The following is a 17,587-nucleotide window of genomic DNA, read 5'->3' on the forward strand; positions in this document are numbered from 1 at the left end:
CAGAAGAAGAAGAGCGACACCGCTTCTTCAATTAAACATGGCGGCTTCCTTTACGCACTAGCAGAGTTGTGTTAACTGAATATGCTAAAGCTATTAAATTTATAAGGTTGTCACATCTGTCATATTTAATTGCGGCCACTGTGTGTTTAATGGTAAGTGGCTGTGACTTTTCTGTTTATTTAAAGTGTAACCTTAACAGCTCCATGCTTAGCATTGTGGTTAGCAGTGGTAACGTTAGCGCGCTAACTAGTTAGCCGAGAGAGAATGTGTTGTTGATTCATACAGTTGGCTCTTGTTATAGTTATTAAAGGGTTATTATCAATGGTTTTTACTGTTATACGGCTTAATAATGTCTCACGTGTGTGTGTATATGTATATTCGGTAGCTTGTAGCACGTTATCTTAAACCTCGCCAACAAACATAGCTAACAGTCTGAGCGTCATTGTAATAACTCTTAGTGGAATTAATTACAGCTACTTAAGAATTTATTCATTTACGTCGGGTTTAGGTCTCATTGTTTAATAGTGTTTTTGAAGGCTATGTTATCTCTTCAAAGTGACGGAAGCAGAACAGCAACATCATGGAGTTTTCTGCAGAAGGAGGAGGGGCTCAAATCCCCCATCTCATCGACATGACCACCAGTGAAAAGGTAACTCTACGTTGTTAACATCTTAATACTGTATTGTATACATAAGGAGATATACAGATGATCCACAACACTAACAACACCTGGTGGTTTTAAGGATTGCAACTTCATTTCCCGTCATACTCCCGTTTTTCTGTTGATCATAGCAGCTTTTAATTTTTCCCATGCTGCCTCTTAATAATAAATATAGTTAATATAGTGACTGATATGTTTAGATTGACATACCGATGTATACACAATACAGACTATTTATAGCTCCCCTTGGAGCTTTAGATGAACTGCAATCCCTGCACAATTCTGCTTGTTTTTTTCATATAATTTAAGTTAAAAAAAAAAAAAAAAAACTACTCCTGAGAACTTCTTCATACATGTGGATTTGCTGGCAGATATGATTCACAAAACTGTGCCCAGTATGAAATAGCATGAAAATTCATTTATTTAGGTTGAAAATTAAAGAAGGTTTACTTAAAAGTTCACTTGAACATTTCTACATTTGCAAAAAGGGTTTCCTCTTAGTGTTGATCATCTAAAAGGCAGGTATTATACTTGAGGTGCTTTAGTTTAGATGGCTAACAGGGGTTTATTACACATAGAGACACTAAAATAAATATTGAGATAAAGACGAGTTACTTTGGTTTGTTACTCCTTTCCAGGTGGTGGATCTCCTGAATCAGGCTGCTCTGATACCCACAGATGAGAAGTTGACTGTGCTCAAACAGGTTTGTGATCTGACCTCTTTAAATCAATTTTTCACAGAGTTCAGCAACCACGTTTCAATAGAAATCAGTTTCCTGATCATAATCTTCTGGTCCAGTGTGTACTGGGAAATGATCCACTTAGCCACAACTGTATAAAGCAGTACATTTGTACATAATTATACTGTATATAATAATTCTTAGGTCCAGGAGCTCATCATCAACAAGGATCCCTCTCTTCTTGACAATTTCTTGGATGTAAGTGAACCTTCATGCAGCTTTCGTAATTAATTTGTTTGACTTAGAATGTGCATGATAATGTATAAGCTATATGAAATTTGAAATGGTGCACTGTGCACTTGATGTGACTGAAATTGTTGATGCCCTAATAGAAAAGTGTTTAAATTTAAATTATTTTGTCATTCCCATCTTCATGCTTTTGCTGACCAGAAATTATACTGTCAACAGATAAAACAAAATTTCTAACATTTTGGTCCCTTAACTTCAGTGTTCACAGAAGAATGAGGAATATCACCACATTTCAGAGATAAACAATGTTTTAGAATGGAAGGGCATGAATTCTTTTAGAGACATCTGTATATGAACATGATAAATTCAAAATGTAATTTATAAATCTTCTGCTGGTTCTTCGTCCTGTAGGAGATGATTGCTTTTCAGACTGACAAGTCTATTGAAGTAAAGAAATTTGTCATTGGCTTCATAGAGGAAGCATGGTGAGTGACAGACAAGTGTACCAGCCTGATGACTGTCAGTTTTGTGTCCACAAATGAAAACGTGTTTTTCAATTTTCTCAATCACTGTTTTGTTTTCTGCAGTAAAAGGGACAATGAGCTTCTTGTCAGACTTATTGCCAACCTGAACATGCTGCTAAAGGATGAAAGTGTGAATGTGGTGAAGAAAGCCATCCTCACACTCACCCAGCTCTACAAAGTTACTCTCCAGGTATATACAGTAACATAGGTACTCACACTTGCAGATTATAGATTTGTCTGATTTGCCTCAAGGAGGAAATTCCATAAATCTTTTAAAATAAAACGTTTTTTTTTTTTGTTTGTTTTTTTTTCTAAGAATAGTTATTAAGATAAGTTAAGATAACACTATATTGAATATTCACATGTCACAGCAGCAGCTCCTGGTGGATTCCGGGCCCTTTGGGATCAGGATACTAACAGTATCTGTTCTCTTCTCACACTCCTCATTGTTTTTTTTTTTTGCCAGTGGTTGGTGCGCTTCAAAGTATTATCAGAGGTGCAGGAGGCTTGCTGGGATTTGGTCACACAGATGAAGGAGGAAGTTCTTGCCTTGCTGGACTCTGAAAACGATGGCGTGCGCACACACTCCATCAAGTTCACAGAATCACTAATCATCACTCTGTCACCGCGGACGTCAGACTCGGATGTCCCCAAACGACAGGAGGGTGACATCAGCCTGGACAAAGTTCCCAAAGATCATTCATACATAAGATATGGTACAAATATGAGAAATCCCTTAAAGCTTTTCCATCTTTTCAAAACCAAACAATCCATGATTGTGCTTGAATCACAATGTGCTGTCATCATTCTTCACAGATGTCCTGTGTGAGGAGGGAAAGACTGCACTGGAGAAGCTGCTGAAGTTCATGGTCCACCCAGCCATTTCCAGCATTAACCTCACTACAGCACTGGGTTCACTTGCAACTATCGCCCGTCAGAGACCAATGTTCATGTCAGAGGTGGTGCAGGCATATGAGACGCTGCATGGTGAGGGCCATAAGAGAGTGTCATAAAACATCAGACCAACATCTGGGCTGAGACTGATTTTTGTTTTTTTGTTTTTTTAACATGGCAACTTCACTCTACAAAAGTAATTTATTTATTAATTATTTCTATATGTCACACTTTATAGCCAACCTACCGCCCACTCTGGCTAAGTCTCAGGTCAGCAGTGTGCGAAAGAACCTCAAGCTGCACCTGGTGGCGGTCCTCAAGCATCCTTGCAGCCTGGAGTTCCAGGGTCAAATCAGCACTCTGCTGCTGGACCTGGGAATGCCCCAGAGTGAAATAACCCGCTCAACGCCTGTGCCGCGTGAGCCGCGCAAACGGCCTCGCCATGAACAGTACACAGAAGGGAAAAAGGTCAAAATGGGTAAGTAGTGATGGCGTCACTGACAATATAAGTGTTGTACATGTGGTTACACTCATGTAGTTAGCCAAACAATTGGAAACCATAGCAAATAATGGGAAACATTTGTCTCTGGCTGTTATGACACTGTTGTTTGTAGACACTTGCCATCTCAGAGCCTGATCAGAGAGGAAGCTTTTTGTAGGTTTTAAAAATGGACAGGTTCTTTGGCTTTGATTAAAGGTAAGAAGCTGTTCTCAAGTATACAGGGAACACAGAGAAATGGATGTGTGTTGAGTGTGACCTCAATGTAAAAAAAAAAAAAACTAAATAAACTAACTTGTGTTCCTTTTATTTTATTATTATTTATTATGTGTTCAGGCTGCTCCTGGAAAAAACAAAAACAAGACAAGACACACAACAATGTAAAAGCAGCATTAAAAACGCTTCACAGTCATTGAAAACAATTACAGAAAGCTGCCCGTCTAATCGGGACGTTACACAGGACCTGCTTTACATGTATCATAATAAATCTGTTCTGTTGGTCTCTGGTCCAGAGCCAACCCTGATTGAAGACGATGAGGACAAGGAGGAGCCAGCCCCTCTCTCGGTCCCTAAACCAGCTGCTGTTCCAGTCGCTCAGTCTGCCATTGACCTCACAGCTGAGTTCCTGCACCCTTTACTCTCCCCTGAGAATGTAGCCAACCTGGTGAGCAGCAGCTACATTTTTCCCCCCTCACTTCAAGCTAAACTGTGTGGCATCATAGTGCCAATCATCAATGTGCTGTTTGTTTAGGTCCTCATCAGCATGGTGTATCTACCTGATGTGATGCCAGCATCCTTCCAGGCCACGTACACACCTGTTGAGTCAGCAGGTACTGATGCCCAAATTAAACATCTGGCCAGGCTGATGGCCACACAGATGACTGCAGCGGGAATCGGTCCAGGTTGGTAACAAAGATATGCATCAATATAGGACCATGAGTCAGCACATTGCGCGTGTGTCTTTTTTTGCCTTCTGGACTAAGGTTTTTAATTTGTTTGTTTGTTGTGAAAATTATAATCTAGTTATTAAAATAGATACGGATTAGTTTTTTTATTGGTACCTTAATCATTGCAAGCTTTAAAATGTCATATTATCTGGATATATTCCTGGAAGTGTCTGCATGTTTTGTGTGTTTTTCATTTTAATTTGAATTACAAATTAATTTTACTGTTAAATAAAATTACTTTGATAAATTACTCTGATCCTTGTAGAAATGATAAAACATTCTGCTTTACATTGTATCACAACTCCAACCAAATTTAATTGATTAATTAAATTAATTAATTAATTTAATTTAATTAATTTGATTCTTGCCAAAATTGTAAAAAGTCAGAAGATTAATTTTTTTTTACTTTCAGTACACACCATTTACTGAAACCTACTGTGTATCTCAGGACTTGAGCAGTGCAAAGCCCGAGGGGACGATGCAGGGAAAGAGGAGGGAAACGAGGAGGATTCCAGCGCTAAAGACCTGCTCATCAAGCGTAAAGTTCCACCTGTGATGCTGGGCCAAGCAATCTCTGTGGTGGGAGGTTATGCAGAAAAGGCTCCAAGCCCTGAGACTCCCACCACAGTAAAGAGGCTTCCTGAGCCCATCCTTCCAACTGCACAAACCAAGTGAGTAGCAGTATGAACATAAAGACACAGCAGCTTTGTGAGGTGTTCACTTTTACACAAGTTGTGCATGCTCTCATGTATGTTTTTGTTCATTTACAGAATCGCAGGCGCAAGTGGGAGAAAAAAAGTATTTCGCTTGTCAGATGTGGTACAGCCGTTGTCAGAAACACAGATTGAGAAGTTAACATCCAGTGCAGTCAAACGCATCCTGCATTCAGAGAAAGCAATTGCTCAAAGTGGCATGTCCCATGTAAGTACTCACCCCATGACTAATTCTCAATTGTCTTAAAATGATCAAGAAAAGGTTGAATCTTGTTAAGCACAAAAAAAATGCCTGTATCATAACGTAACCTGTAAATCTGGGGGGCAGGTCCGAGTCAAAATCCTCTCCAGGCTTGTGACACAGTTTGAAGGGATGATGAAAGAAGATGTGCTGGAATTTATTCTGGAAGACATCAGGACAAGGAGCGACCTGGCCTTTTCTCTCCTCTACCAGGAATACAACACTTACCTCAGCCAGTTGCCCACAGGGCTCCTGGACAGCTATGACCACTGTCTCTACACTCTGCTGTCTGGCTTGCAGGAGAAACCCGAGCAGAGAGATGGGTGAGTACAAGTATATCATCATTTACTCATGTTTGCAGCTTGTCTTTTTCTCTGGCTTTTGTTCTACCACAATGACAAACAACAAAATAACAAATAATAAAACACAGCCTGAACTGAATCTCATTGTGCCTTTAAATGCTGCTTCTTTTAGACTCTTTACCAAACTAGTACTTGAGGCTCCCATTATAACAGAATCAGCTTTGGATGTAATACGGCGTTACTGTGAGGATGAGGTAAGCAACATGATAGAAGACCCAGCTTCTCATACACAGCTGGTTCCCTGCACGTCCTCTCAACTGTAGGTTGTATCCTTTGTTTCAGTCTCGCGTGTATTTGGGCATGACGACTCTGAAGGAGCTCATAGTCAAACGACCCTCGAGGCAGTTTCAGTACCTGCACGTACTTCTGGATCTCAGCTCACATGAGAAAGAGAAGGTGATTCTCACTGCCTCGCACACTGCTGAACATTTTTGTGTGTGTGTGTGTGTGTGTGTGTGTGTGTGTGTAGTTGTCATATTTTACAGTGCCTTTTGCTTTATTTTCAGGTGCGGACCACAGCTCTGGCTTTTCTGAAGCGTATGTATGAGAAAGATCAACTCAGAGACTACATTGAAAAGTTTGCACTGAACTACATGCAGCTTCTGGTTCACCCCAACCCTCCATCTCTGCTGTTTGGAGCGGACAAAGACACAGGTTCACAAAATGTTGATTTTTATATAACGCATGTTGTCTTGACTAATATCCATCCCATACTAAACATTCTCCCTGGCAGTTCTCTTTGCATTCCTGTGACACCACATTGTTGTGTGTTTGTGTTGAGACAGAAGTGGCTGCCCCCTGGACTGAAGAGACAGTTAGACAGTGTCTGTTCCTCTATCTGTCCCTGCTGCCACTCAATCACCGGCTGGTCCACGAGCTGGCCTCAGTCTACACAGAGGCCATCGCTGACATCAAGCGCAGCGTGCTTCGAGCAATAGAACAGCCTGTAAGTCACTTCTCTGTCTGTCATTTGTTACATTCTCAGTGTTCTAGGGTTAAGAGTGAATTTTTATGGCATGCATCCAAGATCGTTGAGTCAATGCACATTTGACAGTCTACCACATTTAGAGCTGCTTTGATGAAAATTAGGAATCTTTTCACTTGGAAATTGTGCCAGTGGACAGAAATGACACAACACAAAGTTTTGTTGGTATAAGGAGAGGAATGTGTTCATCTGATCCCCAGCAGCTGTGTTTGACAAGCATCAGCTGAGGGCAAAGTCTGGACTATGAAATAATGTTTGTCTATTTCTTCATGTGTGGTTAAACAGGTTAAAACACAAGTGAGCATAAGTGAGAGCAAACAGTGCACGATGCCACTTCCTTCTGAGCTTCAGACCAAAGAAAACTATCTCAAGTTCAGTAAACACACAGAGGGTTCTCAAACCTGTAATGTCAGTCAGTGACCTGTAATGTAAACACCACAGCTTGTTGTGTCCTCAGATAGTTGAGTGAGGTGTTCCTCCCAAAGGAAAAAAACTCATTTGCCAGATGGGTGTAAATTAATGCATGACTTGAGCTGTGTTGTTTTTTAATAATCTCTTATTATCTTTGTTTGTTTTTATCTCAATTTTTGTAGATCCGTGGGATGGGGATGAACTCTCCTGAGCTGCTGCTTCTAGTCGAAAACTGTCCGAAAGGTGCAGAGACGTTGGTCACTCGCTGTCTGCACATTTTAACAGATAAAGGTAAAAAGGCTGTGGAAAAAGTCATGGGAGGCTGACCAAAAAAAAAAAGAACTGAGTTAATGAAATTTAATTAAACATCTAGTCCTAATGCACAATAGAAAGAAGCTGTTTAATGTAATTTTCTCCTCTGTTCAGTTCCTCCATCTCCAGAGCTGGTGGAGAGAGTACGAGACCTTTACCACAAGCGAGTGCCGGACGTTCGTTTCCTCATCCCAGTCATCAACGGCCTAGAAAAGGTAATGTTCCGCAACCCCTCTATTTTAGTACATGGTACTTACACCATATAAGTGATTAATTGGAAAGTGTGAATTTATGATTTTTGATAATTTTGATTAATTATTTTCATTTTGGGTTTTGTTTGTTGATTTTTTGTTACCCAGCATGAAGTGATCCAGGCGCTCCCCAAGCTGATCAAACTCAACCCTATAGTAGTAAAGGAGGTGTTCAACCGCCTGTTGGGAACTCAGCACAGTAAGTCATTGAGGTCATTAATGTCATCTGTGGATGTCATGGTCTCTCCCTAGCTATTTTTTTTTTTTCGTCAACATTAATACATTTTAGCAAGAACTTGTGTACAATATTTACACTGGTGCATTTTTTGTGTTGTGTTTTTCAGGTGAGGGAAGTTCATCTGTTTCCCCACTCACCCCAGGAGACCTGCTCATCGCCTTACACAACATAGACTCAACCAAATGTGATATGAAGTCTATCATAAAGGGTGTGTGTTTAGCGATTGAGACTTTAAGCAACACTTCTAACATAGTTATTGAGTGTTAAATAGCTTCATCAGTGTTGCTCAGTTGGTGCTTCAGTCATGCACAATGAAATGATGCTTGATCAAACAACAACTACTGGAAATGAACAGTATTCTGTCCTCCCCACAGCTACCAACCTGTGTTTTGGAGAGAAGAACGTGTACACATCTGAGGTGTTGGCTGTGGTGATGCAGCAGCTGATGGAGCAGAATCCTCTCCCCATGCTGCTCATGCGCACCGTCATCCAGTCCCTCACCATGTACCCCCGTCTGGGCGGCTTTGTAATGAACATCCTTTCCCGTCTTATTATGAAGCAGGTCAGCACCAAACTCCAGCCAGTCAATATAGTTTCTACCTGCTCATGTTGTAGGTTGCAATATGAACCAAGAGAAACACAAAAAACATTTATGACTGTTGTCACAGATTGTGCTGGTTATTGTTTACTGCAGGTTTGGAAGTATCCTAAAGTGTGGGAGGGGTTTGTGAAGTGCTGCCAGAGGACAAAGCCTCAGTCGTACACTGTGCTGCTACAGCTTCCACCCGCCCAGCTGACGAGTGTGTTTGAACGCTGTCCAGAGATGAGAGAGCCTCTTCTACACCATGTCCACTCTTTCACGCCTCATCAGGTAACAGCTTTTTAACTCGACCTCTTCTACGGTCCACAACATCAATCAGTTTATCTTCGGTGTCACTGTGAAATGTCCATCTCACACTTTTTGTAACAGCAAGCTCACATACCTGCTTCTATCATGGCGGTCCTGGAAGCAAACAAAAAGCCAGAACCGAAACCTGTAGAGCCTGTCATGGAGAAGGAGGTAAGGGATAAAGATGCCACACACACACTTAAATGTTCCTTTAGTGACAAATCAGAAAATCTAGCCAACTCTTACTTAATGCCTCAGTGTAATTTCATATGGTCCGTCTCTTTTACCATACAGATTGAGCTAGTTGCTGCTCCACCCTCCTCAGTCGTTATAGAGGCTCCCACTGCAGCACTGATAGAGCCAGAGACCCCAATCCAGCAAGACCCAGTTGTCACACAAGACGAAGAACCAATGGAGCAAGAAGAGTCGGATCCGGTGATACAGGAGGAAAGTGTTGATGCTGTTTCCCAGGTAAAGTCAAATGGCCTTCTCTAAAATATATGCAGCTAGATTTTGTGTCTGTTTACTTTTTGTGTCTCTGCAGACAAAAGATTTCAACTTGGTTTTGCCAAATCTTTTGAAATAAAATGGTTCAATGTTGGACCTTTCAGGTGGAGTTGGCAAGAATGAGTGACAAACCATCTCCTCAACCAGAACCTGCTGAGGAACCAATGGAGGCTTCTCAGCCTGAGCCGTCAGAATTACAGGAGCCGGAAAAAGATGCGGAAGCTGATGTCACAGGACCTGAGGCTGGAAGCGGCAGCGAAGATGTAGAATGACTCTCAAGACACATGCACTCGAAATAAATGTACATTTCTGTTATCTAAAAAGCTCATGTTTTTTTCTGGATTTTATGTCAACAACAGTCTTTCTTTTTCTATTTGTAGAAAACAGATTTTGAGGCAAAAATAAAAGGTGCATGAAAGCATTCAACATGCCTTCATGTCTTGATGATTTGACCAATAAATCAACGAAACACTGATTTACTGTCTTTGAGTTGTTTTTCCCACTACTGTCAAATGGTTCGTGAATGTGTTAATATCATTGGTAACAGCGTTAGGTTCTGAAAGATGAACCAAGGTGTTCATGTGCGATCAGTCAACACCCTGGACATATACAGTATATATGTAAATGCTAGTTTTGAAGCACAGGAAAAATGTGTAGTAATAATGACAAATCTAATCATACTGTTACTCACAGCTCTGGGTATTGTTTTATTATGTCCCATAACTACAAGTTTGTAAAACAGTTTGTGTGATAACTTTTGAAGCCTTAGGTTTGTGGTCTTTCCTGTGACAATGTTATGTGGTAAACGTCACCTTTTACGTGTACACTGTTTTATTGTGAATAGATTACTATGCCTTTCAAGTTACATTGATTGACAATTAAATAACGCAAAATAGCCTTTTATTTAAATTAGGAACAGTTTTTTGATCTTGCACAATACCACTACTTATTTTATAAAGGCCCACTGACATAACTGTTTCTCTCCGGTTCCTATACTTATCCAAAATTTGAACCCACTTTTATTTTTGCTGTAAAATTACAGGAAGCGAGACTTTTATTTTGTAGATTTCCGGCGGAAGCGCACCAACCCGAAGCAGGTCTCGCAGATGACTGGCATCGCGAGAAGAGTGTCCAAAGTTCTACTGTTCCTTCAGCTAACTTTTCGTCAAGTAATCCCCAGGTAGCTCAGCTGGCACCCTGGTTCACAGTGTAAATGAAAGCTGTAATTCTCGCCGCCGGTTACGGAACCAGGCTGCAGAGGGATGTGTTGGCCGACAGCAGCGGGAGGTTCGCTCACCTGGCTGGGGTTGCTAAGCCGCTGCTGCCCGTGGGGCGCTGCGCCCTCATATCCCACTGGGTCCACGCTCTGACAGCCTCTGGCTCCGTGGACTGCATTTATGTTGTTGTGAGTACAACAGTGCTGGAAAGTAGTAGTAGTAGTTACTGTTACTTACTAGAGTATTTTTATGTTGTGCTACCTAAACGTATACTCCACTACAGCGAGGATAAATGGAGGTTTGCTTTGCATACTAAACTCTTGTGCTCTCCACAGACCAACGCTCTGTACCTCGCTGCATTTGAAGAGTGGGCAGCACAGTTCACAAATGTCAAGATTCTCAGCGATCAGACGACAAGCAATGATGTAAATCATTATTATAATAACTGTTTCCATCACCACTTCCATCACTGTCATCCTTTATGGCCCTTTACCACCATCCTTTGACTCACTAACCTCAAGGTTCAGGTCCCATAGTGGCATGTTCCATATCCTGGTGTTTTATTAAAATGCATTTCTTCCTTCGAGTTTCATTAGATCAAAACAGTTTAGATTTTGTATCAGTGTCGTGTTATTAATGATTAAACCTCTACATTGACGTTCTCTTTCCTCCAGGAGCGTCTTGGTGCTGTGGCCTGCCTGCAGCTTGCAGTAAAGCACTTTATGATAGAAGACCATGTTGTAGTTATTGGAGGGTGTGTGTGTTTTTTACTTACACTATCAACAGTAACACAAAGAGACAGTTCTCGCAGCTGTGAAACGTCACGCATCTGACAAACTGATACAGTTCTCTCTCTATCCTGAACAGTGACACCCTCTTCAAAGAAGACTTCAGCCTCAGCAAAGTTAAAGAGAGGTTCTCTGAACTCCAAGCCAAGTATGAGGACAACTGTCTGGTGCTCTCGTACCAGTGCAAAGACGAAGGTGAGTTTCACAACATCGGCATAGGTAAGTGGTGCCGCCGAGCAGCATCACAGTAGAAGCTGGGACGTTAATGTTAATGTAGAGGAAATTGTGAATTCCAAGCTGCAACATCAGTCCTGGCTTTGCTTTGTGCACACAGTTCGTTCTGTATTGTGTCTCAACAGAAACTCATAAATACGGGATACTGGAAGTAGACAGTGATCTGTGTGTTGTGTGTATGAAGGAAAAACCTCTTCCATCTGAGACAGAGTCAAGGAGAGCAGTAAGTCATAAACCAAGGCCGACCACTGATATGACTGCACACACTTTTTCCACCATCATTATGCGGTTTTTACGGTTGTTAAATAAAGACATGAAAGATCAGAATGTTATTATTTTAGTACTTAGTTTATTACTCTTGACTGAGATGAAGATCAGATCATATTTTATGACAAATTAATGCAGAAAATCACAACATGTTGAGGCTGAGGCAGTGGATATATTTTGGTTTCTTCCCCCCACATATTTTATTTTTAAGTTTTGGTAGCAAATCCTTTGTTGTCAATGATTGGCTGTTTCTGACACACATCACTAAACCTGTTTTGTTCCTTAATGGAGATGTGCCAGAGCTGCCAGCTCTATTTCAAGTTGTGATGATGTCATCAGGTTGCTCATATAGACGTTGTAGTCTGAAAAACTCCTCCAGATGAGGGGAAGGCATAGAAAAGGTCTTTGTACTTCCTGAACAAGAGTTGCTCTTTAACACTCAACTAGTACACTGTATAAGTTGTTGATTCTGTTGTCATTTCTGTTCCAGTGTCCTTGTTTCTATGTGTTTTCCAAGAAAAGCCTTCACCTGTTGGACACCTTTTTAGAGGAAGTGAAGGTGATTTTAATAGAATTCCCACATTTGATATGAAAAAGACAAAAATGAAGTAGTGTTTTTTCAGCACTTTATTAAACACTATTTTCTGATGCCCCAGGACGCCCCTATTGAAGAGAAAGATGCACCAGGAAACTTTGTGTCTTGGCTCATTCCAAGGTAATTTGTGCTGGACCCTCAAAAGTTGGTGGTAAAGTTGTCAAAGAATTGACTGGTGCTGCACGGTTGGGATTAATTTGGGTGTCGCTTCTAATATTTCTTATAAATATAAAAAGGATAACATTTCTTTTCTTTCTTTGTTTCAGGAAGCCGGTGTACATTTATCAGATTTCTGGCCGTTTTGATGTGGGAAACTTGCCTTCATACACCGAGTGTGACCTTTACTTCAAAGAAAAACTTCAAGATGTCAAGTGGTACATGGTGTAGAGGAAACACAAAAGGATAAAAACACCACATTTATTGTTCCACTTTAAAACAAACAGAAAAAAAAAATCACCTGAAATAAAAATGTCCAAGAATCTGTCACAGTAAATCAAGACCTGCTGTTGTAAATACGACTGAATGTTAACTTCCTGTATGTCATTTTATAAAGCAATGTTTTCTATTAAAATAATTTTTTATACTATCTCTGTACTACATTACAACCTGGGATTTGTCTAACCAGTGAGGAGCCTTGTGCATTTGTCAGAGGCTTTTTCGTGGCTGTTCTCCATCTTTGCGATGCGGGATCCAAACTGCATGGCTCTCTTGGGCAGCACAGCCGATTTGCCGAGGCCCAGCTGTTTAGCCGCCAGTCTCAGGAGGAGTTTCTCCCCGACACCTCGAGGCAGCGACAGATCTGCCTTCTCCCACACAGGCACAGAGTTCAAGTAGCTCACCACGTTCTCGTCCAAGTAAGGAAACCTGAACATGCACAGAGTGATATCTGTCAGACTCTAATTCAGAACAAAGGAAGTGAATGAAATTTTATCTGTGTTGTCTTCACATTTGGGATTTAAAACAAATACTGAACTGTGACTATTCACATATTCTTCACAACACACTGTGTACAGACGTCTCTGGGAAAACAATTAGTTCATATTGAAACTGTTGTCAAGCTGTTCACCCACATGCGGCTGATTACACCCCAGGGTGGAGATGAATGAAACTGTGCTGAGAATGATGCAAGGTCACAGCCAGGACCATGAAATAATAATAAAGGTGTAATGTTTCCCACCACAGGTGCAACAAAGCTACCAGGAGAGAGAGAGAGATGCCAGTGAAACAGACCTACCAAAGATAAGGTCTAGTCAGCATGACAGTTAAAAACGTGGAGAAAAAGCACTGCTTATGGATAGAAACTAATATCACTGATAGATTCTACCCGTTATCTGATTAGTATAGTACAGCTGATCAGTTTCAGTGAAACATTTTAGGCTTAAGTTTAACCATTTCTGACAACATGGATCTCATCTTTAAATAGCTTTTCTCAGCACTGTCCCGCTGTCTGACATTCTAGACTTGTTTCACAGTGGACAATTGGACATTTAATAGCGCCTGTAATTAATAACATTAACATAGGGATTGGCAGCTCCAGAGCTCCTGCATTGTGCTCATGAGCTGCCCAACATGACTCAGCGGAAATCTTGAACGGAACAAAGCCATTGTTAATGTCTTTATTTACACCTGTGTCTCTGCTGCTGTGGGAACCCAAGACGTGTGCTGTGAAACAGGTATTCTCTTCCTGCTGACTCACCATTACACTGCCATGGCGGGCTGGGGCAATTTAATAGGATAGTACCATTCACTGATGTAAGACCTGTCGAGTCATGCTTTATCATGGTATGTCCTGGATATGGTCACACTCTTTGTCTACCTATTACAACATGATTATACTGTGAAGCTTGATTGCCAGGTAGATGACACTGAACGTGCACCAACAACAACACAGGACAAACTTTAACTAGTCCTAAACTGTATATTAATGTGTTAATAATGTTATGCTCGGCTAATATAAACATTTACTTTTTTTTTTTATTTGCTGAATAAGCACGACATACACTATCTGGAGCTGGTGTTACTACTTTCCAAACCCCCAATTATATATTGCATAATTTAACAGATAACACATAAGTCAGCTGTCTTCGTTTTGACTGGTATGTGATTAACCTTTAAGCCATAACTCCTTAAATTCTGGCTCCCAGTAACAAATCAAGATGACACAGATGGTAGGTGATGTAGGTACAGGCGTCTGGCCTGGCCACAGTAGGTCATCAATGAGTGAGCATATAGCAGTCAGAAAATCTGGGCCTTTTGGGTAATGTAACTCTTCTGGTCACAGAGAGCAGGTGACTTTACATATTTAGATAAACTCATTAAGTACAGTTTTTTTTTCCAGCCATAAAATGTAACAAAGCTTGCTAGCCAGTGATAGCTAACTAGTTCAGGTTATTTTGCCTTCAGCTATGCCCCGCCCACAAAAAATTATAATGTTTGCTAACTGTAATGGAGCAATGTTTGAATAAATAGGTTCCTGTTTTTGTTCTTGGACAAGGGGACAGGAGGCTGTTCTTGCACTAAGTACTGGCTTCACCCTATTCTGGTAATTAACATATAAGTTGTGGTAATGCATGAAAAAAATAAAGGCAAGACAACAGTGAAATGTAAATGTGCAATCTTTAAATTAATTTGAAAATATTTATCAACATACAACAAAGTTCAGAATAACATACTATACGGTTTAATAAAAAAAAAAGAAAAGATTTTCCACCCTTACCTAGCCTCCTTCCCATGGTCCCCTATAACTCTGTCGTCTCTGCCCAAATTCCTGGAGGAGATCCTGCCCAGCTCCATGGCAAGTTCCTGGATAAGTCCTTCATGTCCCGATGTCTTAAATCGGGCTCTGTGTCTGGAGTAACCTGCTAGCTGCTCATCTGCTCCAATTCCTGTCAGAATGACCTGCAGTCAAAAATGAGCACAGCACAAAAGGAGGTGAAGTTATTAATTATTAATCGTGTAATGGTAAAAAGAAGTTAAGAACTCTTTCTTTATGTGAAAAGTGCAACTTCTATTAATTACAACTCACCTTTGCTGAAGATGTGAAGGGACTCTGTTCGCCGCCCTCTCTGATGAACCCTGTCCCTCTTGCTGCAAACCACACAGCGCATCCGATGCTGTCATCAAGCACTGTATCCAGTGGATAGACCAAGTGACAAATGCGCTCTTGGCGCATTTTTTGCAGCTCCTCCTGTGTTACATTGATTTCAACAAAATTCCACCTTCTCTCGGGATTTAAGTCCTGTAATTCCTTCAGACCTGCTTTTCCAGTGATTCTGTCTGGGACATCAAACGGGCAGGATGTCCGTAAACCAGCTTCATTAGTCTTGGAATCTGTTGGCTTATTCTTGTGCTTTCTTTGTTTCTTTGCAGACTCTGTCTGCATTTTTGGCTCCTGTAGTTTAAATGCTACATTGAGAAGATCTATTGGTTCATGAGCAGGTATGTGGCGATCGGCCAAGGCGGCCAGAATCATTGAATCGATGCCTCCTGAAAAAAGTATGGCAACACTAGCACGGCTATTAATGAAAGGTGAACTGCCTTGCGACTCAAAAGGCAGACACAGAACACGCCGCCTTACTGCCTTACTCAGAGCATCAATAAGAAAGTTCACCTCATCATTTTTCTCTTTGCTTGCAAGCAGCTGCTCCAAATCTTTAAAAGACAGATGTGAGTTTGGATGAATGACAGTCTCACTTAGAGACTCTGGAATAGACATATTAAGGGGACACACAGGTGAGGAAAGCACAAGTCCTGAGTGATTCATCACAGCAGTGCAGCTGTTGGGAATCGACTCTGATATAGTTTGAATGCAACTAGATGGAACATCATTTTCTGCATGAGCCCAAGGATAAACCTCAAATGTCATAGTGCCAGATACTGTAGCTGCCTTCAGATCTATTCTGTACACACCAACTGCTGGGACCTCTTGCCAAGCAGACTGATCAGGCCCTAGAGGTGTGAGCTGCCACAGAACTCAGCATCAAAACCTCTGCATCAATTTTCCAAAGCAAACTTCGCCTGCCGAAGAAGTCTCTGCCAAACCAGAGATAGTCTCCAGCCCTTTGGTAGTAAACAAACCCCCACGGTCCCTGTATACTGGACAGGACAGACAGAATTTCTGAAGAGCTGCTGCAGGATGACAGACACTGAGAGACTACAGCAGTATCGTTCTCCTCTGGTATCACTGTGACACCTCCGAAAACCTCTCCATTCCACACCAGGACATTCCCTTTATCATCTTGAACTGGCTGAGCTGTGAGAAGGCCTCTCATATGAAGAACGTGGGCAGAGAATATGCACTGATAGCAGGGATTTCCATTTGTAACTGTCAGATCCCGGCTTGAGTTTGGCCCTCTCCTCTTCAAATGTCCATAAACAGTTTTGTCCCACTCAAAGTGAGTGGGCGACAGACTCAACAGACAGAAGATGCCACACATCGTTACAGTGAAGGTGAAGGTCTTAGATATCCTGCAGTTCCTTTTTCATATTATCTAGTTCCTCTGGGGATTGAAAAAAAATCTATTATGTAGATGTGCTCCATTATTAAACATGATCATTATTCATTCTTAATTAATAAGGCAGGTAAAACTTACTTTATCTGCTAAACTGATATATTACTGCATATACTTTATACACTTACTTTTACATGAACCCAGTGTCTGAGCTCTGTCTGCCAGAAAGAATATGTTACTGTTCCTCTGCTGGATGTAGACTTTCTGAAAATAAAATAATAAATAAATATGTAACACAATATGTGTAATCCGTACATGTTCCAAATACATGTTTCTAAAGAAAATAATGCAAAAACAGCATGTTGACTTTTATGACACTAGAGCAACTCTTTTCATTAAAGAGTTTCATTTCATTTAATCTCAAATCACAGGAAGAATTTCAAACTAAGCTCTAACTAAGGCAACTCACTGCTGCCAAACCATAAACACATATGTTAGCAACAAGTCCTGTAAATACCTGTCCACTTCAGGCAGTAACAGTAGACCTCTACTCACCCTGGTTTTCTTCAGATTGGAGAGCTCGTCCACTGCAACTTTCTGCTCCTTGATCTAGAATTTAGCAACACGAATTATTTCACTTACAAGATGACACCAATTAACCTCTTCAAACCA

At 41.0% G+C, this 17,587-nt stretch overlaps 3 protein-coding genes across 3 annotated transcripts; 2 read left to right on the top strand and 1 right to left on the bottom strand.

Annotated features, from left to right (window-relative positions):
- The first annotated feature begins 18 nt into the window (after positions 1–18).
- On the top strand, positions 19–9,838 carry sympk (symplekin). Its single transcript, XM_026377086.1, has 27 exons — positions 19–152; positions 557–649; positions 1,300–1,365; positions 1,546–1,599; positions 2,002–2,075; positions 2,178–2,304; positions 2,581–2,830; positions 2,931–3,101; positions 3,247–3,486; positions 4,020–4,171; positions 4,259–4,409; positions 4,903–5,125; positions 5,225–5,375; positions 5,496–5,731; positions 5,883–5,964; positions 6,053–6,166; positions 6,277–6,424; positions 6,556–6,716; positions 7,349–7,457; positions 7,593–7,693; positions 7,838–7,928; positions 8,074–8,175; positions 8,342–8,529; positions 8,662–8,838; positions 8,938–9,027; positions 9,151–9,327; positions 9,468–9,838. The coding sequence occupies exons 2-27, from the start codon at positions 581–583 to the stop codon at positions 9,633–9,635; spliced, it is 3,672 nt and encodes a 1,223-aa protein (XP_026232871.1). The 5' UTR covers positions 19–152; positions 557–580; the 3' UTR covers positions 9,636–9,838.
- A 608-nt stretch (positions 9,839–10,446) lies between these two features.
- zgc:136439 (uncharacterized protein LOC678627 homolog) lies at positions 10,447–13,050 on the top strand. Its single transcript, XM_026377121.1, has 8 exons — positions 10,447–10,768; positions 10,916–11,005; positions 11,255–11,334; positions 11,448–11,563; positions 11,728–11,825; positions 12,360–12,428; positions 12,526–12,584; positions 12,731–13,050. The coding sequence occupies exons 1-8, from the start codon at positions 10,577–10,579 to the stop codon at positions 12,849–12,851; spliced, it is 825 nt and encodes a 274-aa protein (XP_026232906.1). The 5' UTR covers positions 10,447–10,576; the 3' UTR covers positions 12,852–13,050.
- Positions 13,051–13,056: 6 nt separating this feature from the next.
- On the bottom strand, positions 13,057–17,179 carry asnsd1 (asparagine synthetase domain containing 1). Its single transcript, XM_026377120.1, is given in 5 exon segments — positions 13,057–13,328; positions 15,181–15,362; positions 15,490–16,419; positions 16,421–16,963; positions 17,104–17,179. Coding segments are annotated over 4 exon segments (1,839 nt in total). The 5' UTR covers positions 16,901–16,963; positions 17,104–17,179; the 3' UTR covers positions 13,057–13,081.
- Between the last annotated feature and the right edge of the window lie 408 nt (positions 17,180–17,587).

The sequence above is a fragment of the Anabas testudineus genome, chromosome 21 (assembly GCF_900324465.2).
Source record: "Anabas testudineus chromosome 21, fAnaTes1.2, whole genome shotgun sequence".
NCBI lineage: Eukaryota > Metazoa > Chordata > Actinopteri > Anabantiformes > Anabantidae > Anabas > Anabas testudineus.